The sequence below is a fragment of the Saxophila tyrrhenica genome (assembly GCF_035928015.1).
Source record: "Saxophila tyrrhenica strain CCFEE 5935 chromosome Unknown scaffold_3, whole genome shotgun sequence".
Taxonomy (NCBI): Eukaryota; Fungi; Ascomycota; class Dothideomycetes; order Mycosphaerellales; family Extremaceae; genus Saxophila; species Saxophila tyrrhenica.
In genome coordinates this window covers 1047050-1057550 of record NW_027041735.1, presented here as the reverse complement: position 1 = coordinate 1057550, position 10501 = coordinate 1047050, and the positions used below count along the sequence as shown (strand labels likewise).

The window sequence follows — 10501 nt, the reverse complement described above, 5'->3', positions numbered from 1 at the left end:
GTGAATGTCGAACTTGTCATTGAATAGGTGTCGCGGCAGGAAGTTTCGTAGGGCGATAGATGGAGTCCGACGTTTGAGCTGGAGAAGCCATCCTGGCCCTCCCCAGCAGTCCGTACAGGTATCATTTGTCCGCCACTACGTCCAAAGGAGAAAGTGCAGCTGTGGCGATCGGCGATCGAGTTCGCGTAGTAAGCAACCCCAGCGCATGCTTGTGCTGGCACGCCCAATTTTGTCAGACAGTCTGCTGATCTCCGGTGCCCGTAGTAATATCGAAGGTGTTCGGAGTCTTTGTCGTTTCGCGAAACATTGCGTTAGATAACAGATCCCAAAGAGTCATCACTCTTTGCGAGCTGGACGGGACATGGTAGTGGCGGTGTCTAGCATCGTCTGAGAGCTTGCCAAATACTGTTCGGTCTCGCTGTGTTGAGACAAGCATCGTAAGACGACACCATGTGTCTCAGCAACGCTGGCCCGTGAGACGCAGAGTATAGAGTCGCAGTCCTGGCCGAGAAAGCTCAGTAGATCATAAATCCTCTCTTGCATCCTCCAGCTTGCCAACCTGCTCAGCATGTCATCCCCAGCTTCAGACAAGAGAGAGTCCCCTACCCTCATGACCCTTCCTCAGGAGATACTGGACATGATGCTCGGATTCGCTTACAATGAAGAAGTCGACGAAATCGAGCTAAAGTGGTTTTCGAAAGCGAATTGGCAGGAAAGAGAGGGTCGCAGGGTCCCATGGGTCGATGGGGTTAATGGGTTGGAACGAGGACCCCAACCACCGTTCACAAAATGCAAGGCCAGCGACTTCCTGGTGTCCAAAAGATACTTCCGATCTGCGGCAAAGGCATACATCAGCCGCCAGGGGATTTACAGCATCTCGTTCCTGGATGAAAAGTACGGCATCATTGCGGCCTTTATTTCCACTCTATCGGTCTCTGACTTCGGCAACATTCCTTGGAGCCGATTGCCAAACCTGCAGACCGTAGAGTTGTTGGTTTAAGAGGACGAGCTCGCTCAAGCCATGGATCCCAGATGTCCATTCGAGCAAAACGTGAATGATCGCGACCTTGGCAGGGTCGCTTACTTCTCACGAGCCAACCATGCTCGTGGCATCCCGAAACTACGGTGCTCCGCTGAGTTGTAGTGCTGTATCTACGTCACCGTTACGCCAGCGGCCATGAGGAAGTTTGCCGAGAACGTCAAGAAGCTCGAAGAGTACCTTCTGCCCCTGGTTTCGAGGCCAACAGAGCCTGCTCCAAGTACAGTTGACAGCAGCGATGTTCCGGGTTATCCAGGCTCGAGGGTACGTCTGCATAGATCGACACTGGCGCCACCGTCATGAGAACAGCAGTCCGGATCGAACCAAGTCTATGACGGAGGTCGATCCGGCATGAATCCGCTAAACCTTGAGATCTGGAATCCTGATTCGGCGGTCTCGAGACGGCGCTGTTGGGCTGGGTGGGTTGTGGCTGGAATCGAGAGAAGGCGATGTTCCCGCATGTAAGCCATGAGAGGAAGGATCCGTTTGGATGGTCCACGATTTTGAGAATGAAAGTATCACAGTGTAAAGTAGTTAGCACACTGCAACCCCGTAATGCCCCATTGAAACCCCAGACCTCTCCAATACCCAGGCAGAGCAGGCGACATCTGCCACTCTGTAGGAATGACAACCTCTTCCTCTCCATTGGTTTTAAGTCTGGTTCTCTCCAAGTAGCCAGACCAGAACCCAGTCCGCGAGATCTGCATCCAGCCGCTCTGGAACAATGACCCATTGATCTCTGGATTGGTGTTGCAGCCTCGGATGGGCGCACTGCAGTATACGCCGATGTCGATGTTGATTATCAAGTCTTGTAGCTTCATGTGGTGGGGGAGTAGAGATTTCCGGAAGATACGTGGGCCCATGTGCACTGCATGGTTGAGTACCTGATACACTGCTCGTGCGAGCGATGCAGAACCGCCGTCGGTCCAGGGTCCGGGGCCGGAGCGGGTGATGACATTCATGATGATGTATCTCGCTTGGGCTGGAGCGCAGGGGATGCTTCGCCAGGTGACTGTACGAGTCGCCGGTCCTCTGTCGTAGTGCCTGCTGACTTCGAGATCCAAGACGTACGTGCGATTGAAGTCGTTCTTCTGACACGACGAGTCTTGGACATAAGACTGCAGCTCGTGGGAAATGCGGCGGCAAGTCGTCCGTAAGTTAAGCCATGGTATCTTCGAAGAAAAGGCGGCCTCTGCATTCGGGATGAGAGCAGCTTGTGTCCCATTGGAATCGCTGGAATGGACAATGTCAACGACGATGGGACAGTTAATGTCTGCCTGCAGTACATAATCGTATATCCTGAGCCTTAGTTCAGTTGGCAGGCCTAACAGCGAAGCCTCGGGTATCGTGGTCGCCATGGTGGATATTATGGAGCGGTACAACCTCTGACCAACTATTCTGTTCTAAATCGTGTTCCTTTCGGTAGCGACATGGAGTTCGGACAAGTAAGATGAATGAAGAATGATGTTCCGCTCCGAACAAATGAGATGAAGTCAACATAAGCTGCTCCTTCCTCTTTGGGAAGCATGAGTCCATTGGCGCGTCGCGCGTTCTACGTGACTTCGTGACTCCACCTCCTTCCAGAACATGTCAATGTAAGATGGTGTCGCAACCTCCTCTGTCCCAGTCGACATCGCAGAAGAAGCAGCAGTCCATATCGAACTTCTTCTCGTCCAAACCAGCACCGACACCGAGCAAGCCCGCGATCAAATCCGAAGAGTCAGGGAAGAATGGCCTCGAGGAGAATGATAACCTGTTCGTTAGCGACGATGAAGGTCCGAACAATGGGCTGCGAAGGAACTCGCGAACGCCGAAGCGTGCTCTAGAAGAAGAAGAGGACGAGGACGACACACCTCCTTATAAGCGAGCAAAGCCTGGTCTCGAAGATGGCGAAGAGGATGGACTTCAAAGTCATCCCCAAGGCGGAAGAGCCTCGCTGCAGTCTGTGTCGAGCAACGTCGCGGGAGCAAAGAAGCCGAAGATCACAGGAAGGACGTCAAAATACATGTTCTCGAGCTCTCCACTGCCTCAGGACGAAAACCACGAATCAGAGGAGGACGAGGAGTCACGGAGGTACAAGGAGCGCATGCATCAGAAGTTCGTCAAGAAGCTCGGGAGACCAGAAAGCATAGCAGAACTGCAACGTCGAAACCACATCATCTCAGAGGACACGCAGGAGGACCAGGATGCGGCAGAAGATGAGGAGCCGGAAGAGGCGCTAGAACCAGCAGCTTCGAAAGGAAAAGGCAGAAAAGGCCCAGGTCCAAAGAAAGCCAAGGACAAATTGACGCCCATGGAGCGGCAAGTCATCGACATCAAGCGGAAGAACATGGACACTCTGCTCGTGGTTGAGGTTGGCTACAAGTTTAAGTTCTTCGGCGAGGACGCTCGTACAGCAGCAAAAGAGCTGAGCATCGTCTGCATCCCTGGCAAAATGCGCTTTGACGAACACCCATCAGAAGCACACCTCGATCGCTTTGCGTCTGCCAGCGTACCAGTGCATCGACTGCATGTTCATGTAAAGCGGCTGGTCTCTGCCGGTCACAAGGTTGGTGTTGTTCGGCAACTTGAGACGGCTGCTTTGAAAGCCGCTGGAGACAACCGCAACAAGACTTTCGAACGAGGCCTGACCAATCTCTATACCAAAGGCACCTACATTGACGATCAAGAAGGCTTGGAGGCCCCTGTAGCTGCACCAGAAGGAGGTGCACCAGCGACAGGCCATCTGCTTTGCCTTACTGAGACCAGCCCAAAAGGCTGGGGATCAGATGAGAAGGTTCAAATCGGACTCGTGGCCGTGCAGCCTGCCACCGGCGACATCATCTACGACGATTTCGAAGACAGCTGGATGCGAAGTGAACTGGAAACCCGGCTACTGCACATTGCACCTTGCGAGTTTGTCATTGTTGGTGACGTCTCGAAGGCTACCGAGAAGCTCGTCCAGCATCTCTCAGGCAGCAAGACAAACGTGTTCGGCGACAGAGCCCGTGTTGAGCGGGTCGACAAGCCGAGGACGATGGCCGCCCAGTCATACAGCCACATTACCAAGTTTTATGCCGACAAAATGGCATCTGACCAGCTGTCTAGCTCACAGGTCGAGTCGTCGCAAGAGACTGGCACGCTTCTGGATAAGGTCCATAAGCTGTCGGAGAATGCAACGATATGTCTCTCAGCGATGATCACCCACCTTACTGATTATGGCTTACAGCATGTCTTCGATCTGACAAAGTACTTCCAGTCGTTCAGTGCAAGGTCACACATGTTACTCAATGGCAACACTCTGACTAGTCTTGAGATTTACCGGAATGGAACGGACTACTCGGAGCACGGCAGTCTCTTCTGGACGCTGGACCGGACGCAGACACGGATGGGACAGCGTCTGCTACGAAAGTGGGTCGGAAGACCACTGCTTGACCGGCAACGGCTGAACGAACGGGTGGCAGCCGTCGAAGAGCTCAAAGACACCCAACAGACAGCAGCTGTCGACCGGATCAAGCGCCTAATGGGCAAAGTGAGGGCCGATCTGGAGAAGTCTCTCATCCGCATCTACTACCGCAAATGCACCCGGCCAGAGCTTCTAAGCGTTCTGCAGACACTGCAGACGATCGCGCAGGAATATGCGCACGTGGTCTCCGCGGCAGATGCTGGCTTCGAGACAGAGATACTCAACGAAGCGATTTCCTCCTTGCCGAAGATCGCAGACGAGGTCGTCTCGTTCCTCGATCGAATCAACGCACAAGCCGCAAAGCAAGACGACAAGTACAGCTTCTTCCGGGACGAGTACGAAACAGACGATATCACGAACCACAAATGCGGCATTGCGGCAGTGGAGCATGACCTTGACGAGTTCAAGGCGGTTGCTGCTGAGAAGCTGAAGAAGAAGCGAGTCGACTATGTTACTGTGGCTGGTATCGAGTACTTGATCGAGCTCGATAACACGATGCTGAAGAACTTGCCTGCTTCGTGGGCGAAGATCTCTGGGACGAAGAAGGTCTCGCGGTACCATGCTCCAGAGGTGATCAAGTTGATACGAGAGCGCGATCAGCATAAGGAGGCTCTGGCAAATGCTTGCGATGCCGCCTTCATCGAGCTTTTGGCGGAAATCGGCTCAAAGTACCAGGCGTTCCGCGACTGCATACAGTCGCTGTCATTGCTAGACTGTCTACTGTCGCTCGCAGACATAGCCAGTCAACCCGGATACTGCAAGCCAGAGTTCACCGACGACAACGGCATAGACATCGAAGGCGGTCGCCATCCAATGGTCGAGCAGCTCCTCCTCGATGCTTTCGTACCCAACGACGTCCACCTGTCCTCAGACGAAACCCGCGCTCTCCTCATCACAGGTCCAAACATGGGCGGCAAAAGCTCCTACGTGCGTTCCGTCGCTCTCATATGCATTATGGCGCAAATCGGCTCCTACGTCCCCGCCACCTCAGCAAACCTCGGGCTTCTCGACGCAGTCTTCACACGCATGGGCGCTTTTGACAACATGATGAAGGGCGAGAGCACGTTCATGGTCGAGTTGTCCGAGACGAGCGATATCCTCAAGCAAGCTACGCCACGCAGCCTCATCATCCTCGATGAGCTGGGTCGTGGCACTTCTACACACGACGGTGTTGCTATCGCTCAAGCAGTGCTCCATCATGTCGTCAGCAAGCTTAAGAGCTTGACGCTGTTCATCACGCACTACCAATCCCTCGCCCGCATCGCGGATAAATTCTCCCGCGAGCTGAAGAACGTGCACATGCGCTTTACGGAGCAAGACAGCAAGGCTGGGGAGAAGGACGTGACGTTCTTGTACGAAGTGGGAGCTGGAGTGGCGCATCGTAGCTACGGTCTTAACGTTGCAAAACTGGCTGGTTTGCCGAAGAGTCTGCTTGATGAGGCGGGGAGAAGGAGTAAGCAGATGGAGGAGGAGGAGAGTCGGAGGCGGATGGGACATTTGTCGAGGATCGTGGGAGAGATGGTTGGTGAGGGAGAGGCGGAGGGGCTCGAGAGGATGTTGGCTGCTGTTGAGCAGATGTAGTCGTGTACCAGTAGCGATAATGTGCTGTACCTTATGGCAAGCGGCGAAGTTGTATGATACTCTAGGGCTCACACCGATTTGTCCCGGCCCTTTGGTGGCTCGCTTTTTCATCGGCCGAGGACTTCTGTTGCACCCGTGGTGAAGGTCCAATCGAGTTCGTGAATGCTATGACCGAACATGAGCGCTGAACGAGCTGATGAGACGGCTCCTGACCCGCACCTGCGGTTTGGGGGCTGAACTACTGCCCGTATATAGTACAGCCCAATGGATTTGCTGCAGAGCGTTGAACCAGGTTAAGCACCTTTCAAAACATTCCGTCCTTCAACAGCTTTCTTCGATCGGTGCTATGGAGGACAGAGACTCTAAGAAACAGCCAGGTCTGCAGGTCATCGGCGTTCGTTCTCTCCTTTTCCTTGCCCCTGTAGAACATCCGTCCGACACAAAGACACACCTATTGACATGTTTGACAGGCTGGTCTACCAAGGACTGGAACGAACTCGTTGATGAAAGCTCTTGAGATACTTGGGTATGGGCCATGTCATCATACGGAAACCCTCGTTGGCGAAAGCTACCCATACCGCAACAGTCGGCAATGGCAAAAGGCGATGGTGACTGAGGACCGGGAGACGAGGCAGAAGATTCTACGTGGCCTGTATGAGAATGGAGGCTTCAGGTCGGGATGTGACTACCCAACTGCCCTGTTCGTGGATGATCTTGTCCACATGTACCCTAACGCGAAGGTATGCCTCCATCAAAACTCCACCAGAACGAATCACCGCGTCTTGCTGATTCAGTCCTACAGTTCATCCACGGCGTCCGCTCCTCCCCCGCCGCCTGGCGCGCCTCCGTCAACTCAACCATCGCCCTAACCCACAGCAAAGCCCTCTACTACGCCTGCTATCTCTTCCCGCCCATGCGTCTCAATCTCCATCCCACCCTCTGCAACGGCCAGATCTGCGAACGTCGTCGCCATGGCGGCGTCGATGTCTTTGAGCCCAGTGATTCGGTTGAAATCTACCATCGTCACAACGACTGGGTGCGAAGAATCGTGCCTAGGGAGCGGTTGCTGGAGTTCAATCCGGCGGATGGGTGGAAGCCGTTGTGTAAGTTTTTGGGGGTGCCAGTGCCGAGGGATGGGGAGGGGATGGTGAGGGAGTATCCCCGGACTAATGATAAGGCGCAGTATAGGAGTATTTGGCGGGTGCTGATGGTGATGGGGTTGATGTCGTGGGCGGTACTGTTTGGGGCGGTCTATTGGGCGGTGAGACTTCTTGTGAGATGAGTGAATGACTGTTCCGCATTTTGAAGGCGGTAGACTGCAGTAGCTGAGAATCGACTGGTCTGCCGACTCAAGACCGGCTGCGATCTAGAGGCATTTCTTGTGCACAATCGCCGCTCCTTGCTCGTCGCAAGCTGCCTTTGTCACCCAAGAGTTCCTGAAGGAGGATTGTTCACCGAGAATGGATCCACCTCGCCATGCGGCATTTTGAGGGTCTTGTGGAACCTCGACAGACAGTTTTTGGTTTGCTTGAGCAGCCTTCCGAAGCTCTTCTTCCATGAAACCCGACATGGCAGATGAACTGACGTTGCCGACCTGGAGAAACAATGTTAGCTCTGTTGCTCTGTTCGAAACACTGATTACTTACCAGAACTATATTCTTAAACAGATCTTTCTTAATGTTGACGTCGCAGCCACTAATGCTGTTCTGTACTGCCTGCGCAACACCGGATCCCTCTAGGCCTGCGGCATCCGTAATCTCACCCCCAGCTACCTCGATGCTCGAAACGGCATCTTTGACTGCACAGCCCTCGTTGACTGGAATAACGGAAGCAACACTGTCACCGAAGTATACCACAAGACCGGTCGTTCGGTTGGTGGAGAACAGAGCAAGTACTTCCCGACTGGCCAGATAGAAGGCATGGGAATTGAGTGTGTCGAAGAAGTACTGGATCTTCGTCTCCCGTGCCGAGTTGTCAGTCCCCGTCAGCTCTGTGATCAGGACCATGTTACGTTCGGCGGGTATTGCGAGCTGGGTTTGAATGGCATCTTGCCACGAATTTTCCGCGGGCGTAGCTACGTTCTGGCGATTAGCAGCTGGATGGAGTATTAGGCGTGGGCCAGGACCGCCATACAGAACACCGCACTCGGTGCAGCGTCGCCAGAAAACCCTGCGCGCGACATGCTGGTACTGTGACCATGTAATCAGCGTCGTGCTTCGCTCCCGGATCTGAGGACACGATACTCATTGTCGATGACCACTGCTTGTTCTATACCGTCTACGTCAGCCTTCACTTGAAGCGATAGCGGAGCCGCACCTCACACGTACCCGCCATTTTCACGAACTTTCGAGCACACTGTGTGAGATATTGGGTAGAGAAGAGGATTGTAGGGTTTAGCACATCTGTTGGAGTGGAAAGAAACAACTTATAGTCTTTACCTACTTGCTTGGACTTTCGTCAAAGTACTTTGCTAGAACGAACTTGTAACTTGGATCTGCACCCATCTACCAGAATTCTGCTTGGGGATGAAGTGTGCTTGCCCGATTGTGTTCAAAGTCGGTGGATCTGAGTTCAGGTGTCTTCGAGGTGTTTGGCAAGGTTTCGATTCTCATACTATTAAGGACTGCAAACCTCAATACCAGAGTTTGTCAACTAGCTCGTACACGATAGAGCTTTGCCGTCGAGGCTGCTGTGGTATACGGATCAAATGCCGTCAGGTCTTTGGCTCAATAAGGCAGCATGGGAGTTCTTCGCCAGGTGAGGTGGTGTCGACGGGATCCGTGTGAGCATCGTTAACAGGAGTAGTCTGTCGTACACAACACGAGTTGCATATGCAATGGCAACGTGTCTGTGGTTGTACAGCATCAGACAGACGGTCCAGCTCAAGGCAGCGCGGTCCAGCGCGGTCTCCACCTTAGTTCTCTTCATCGGTCGGACCTCCGTACCTCCGCATTCCCGTGCTGTGGCCAGAGCAGAAGGTCCCTTGAGCCAAAAATACCTCCCAGCCCGGCAGATTCGTCAGACGCTCCCCGACGGGGGCCCTAGTTCGTCGATCCTAACACTGGGACTCGCGAAGGACGACGAGAAGTACCTAGGTATAAGCATGGTTGGTATAAGCTTTTTCTTCCTCCCCTAACTGTAGCAAGAGCTCGACGGTCGTTCTTTTCGTACAACTCAGGGATAGTCCATACTCTTCAGCAGTCCTGGGTGGGGCAGAGCAGCAAGAAGACCCGCTTAGAGATCGGCACGTTGTGAAGAACGAGCACACCATGACCTCCACTTCGCCCTCTACGAGGCCGATATTCGACCCTGTCGATACCGCATTCGATCCCAACGAAGTGAGCGCGCGAGACGATGTAGAGTCACCATCGTTATCGAGCAGTAATGCGCTCGCACGCTTCGAGTTCCAGCCGGGGAAGAGTAAAGAAGGCACAAAGGTGTTGATGGTAGAGTGGGAAGACGATCCTACTACCCAGCATATCCGAGGAGACTGGGAAGTCAGCTGGGAAGGCAAGCGGACCGTTCTACCTGCTCGAGAGACTGCAGACGGAGGGGAGATACCGGTCAACCGGCTGTACTTCTTTCTCGGCCCAGGGGTCGCTATCCCGGCGACGGTGAAGTTGCAGAAGGGAAATGTGATATGGAGGACGAACCCGCTGCCAGCGATCTTCTCGCCGGAGCTTGGGTATACTGCAACGCAGGCGGGGAAGCGGGGGGTGTTGCATACGATCTGGGCGAAGAAGAGGCTGCAGGTGCTGCAGCAGGAGATTGAGAATGAATTGAAGGAGAATGTGGAGGGTATAGGGTTGGAAATGGCGGTCGCGGAGAAGGAGTGGATAGAGCAGAACTTCGGTGTCGCAGCGAGAGCCGGGAGTATCGCACTGTCGAATCAACCTGCCATGGCTTCGGTGAATCTGGGTGGGAGTCCTTCATCTCCTCGCAGCCCTGGTGGAGGTCGGCTTATGGACAAGCTGAAAGGTTTGAAAGTCGGGACAACACAGCAAGACTTGCAGAGCAGGCCTCCAGGGGCTGGAGCAGGCCAGCCGGACACTTACCACAACCCACTCAGCCCAGAGACGTCGGACATCGCAGTCGGAGCCTTCGGCAGCTTCGCAGCAATCAAAGGAGCACCACCAAACTCTTCTCCACTCGCATCCAGGCAACCGCCAGGGGCACAGCGCAAAGTAGCGGCGCAAAGCCCTCCAGAGGCGGTAGCAGCCCAGCAGAGACAGCAAGCAGGTGGCATGGCATCGCTCGATGCATTCGCACAGGGCGACGCCGCTTCAGGAACTATTGGGGCTGCCGACGACAGAGACGACCTATTCGCACTGCCCATGAGCCCGCGAAGTCCGGCGGAAACCACTCGAAGTCCCTTCACTTTTGGCACACAGGACACGACGAGATATCTAAAGGGCGAGAAGGCGCAGGCTTGAGGC

The 10501-nt window shown here is 54.2% G+C and overlaps 6 protein-coding genes across 6 annotated transcripts; 4 read left to right on the top strand and 2 right to left on the bottom strand.

The window, feature by feature from the left end:
* Nucleotides 1-568: 568 nt before the first annotated feature.
* LTR77_002358 (uncharacterized protein) lies at nt 569-1000 on the top strand (the record flags this gene model as incomplete). The annotated part of the gene is made up of 1 exon (XM_064799617.1): nt 569-1000. The coding sequence occupies one exon, from the start codon at nt 569-571 to the stop codon at nt 998-1000; it is 432 nt and encodes a 143-aa protein (XP_064662372.1).
* A 557-nt stretch (nt 1001-1557) lies between these two features.
* LTR77_002357 (uncharacterized protein) lies at nt 1558-2397 on the bottom strand (the record flags this gene model as incomplete). The annotated part of the gene is made up of 1 exon (XM_064799616.1): nt 1558-2397. One exon carries the CDS (start codon nt 2395-2397, stop codon nt 1558-1560), a length of 840 nt encoding a protein of 279 aa, XP_064662371.1.
* Nucleotides 2398-2639: 242 nt separating this feature from the next.
* MSH3 (Mismatch repair protein msh3) lies at nt 2640-6065 on the top strand (the record flags this gene model as incomplete). The annotated part of the gene is made up of 1 exon (XM_064799615.1): nt 2640-6065. One exon carries the CDS (start codon nt 2640-2642, stop codon nt 6063-6065), a length of 3426 nt encoding a protein of 1141 aa, XP_064662370.1.
* A 346-nt stretch (nt 6066-6411) lies between these two features.
* Nucleotides 6412-7347, top strand: LTR77_002355 (uncharacterized protein; the record flags this gene model as incomplete). The annotated part of the gene is made up of 3 exons (XM_064799614.1): nt 6412-6459; nt 6536-6805; nt 6868-7347. 3 exons carry the CDS (start codon nt 6412-6414, stop codon nt 7345-7347), a joined length of 798 nt encoding a protein of 265 aa, XP_064662369.1.
* Nucleotides 7348-7431: 84 nt separating this feature from the next.
* ACTA1 (Actin, alpha skeletal muscle) lies at nt 7432-8071 on the bottom strand (the record flags this gene model as incomplete). The annotated part of the gene is made up of 2 exons (XM_064799613.1): nt 7432-7659; nt 7712-8071. 2 exons carry the CDS (start codon nt 8069-8071, stop codon nt 7432-7434), a joined length of 588 nt encoding a protein of 195 aa, XP_064662368.1.
* A 1263-nt stretch (nt 8072-9334) lies between these two features.
* LTR77_002353 (uncharacterized protein) lies at nt 9335-10498 on the top strand (the record flags this gene model as incomplete). The annotated part of the gene is made up of 1 exon (XM_064799612.1): nt 9335-10498. The coding sequence occupies one exon, from the start codon at nt 9335-9337 to the stop codon at nt 10496-10498; it is 1164 nt and encodes a 387-aa protein (XP_064662367.1).
* Nucleotides 10499-10501: the final 3 nt, after the last annotated feature.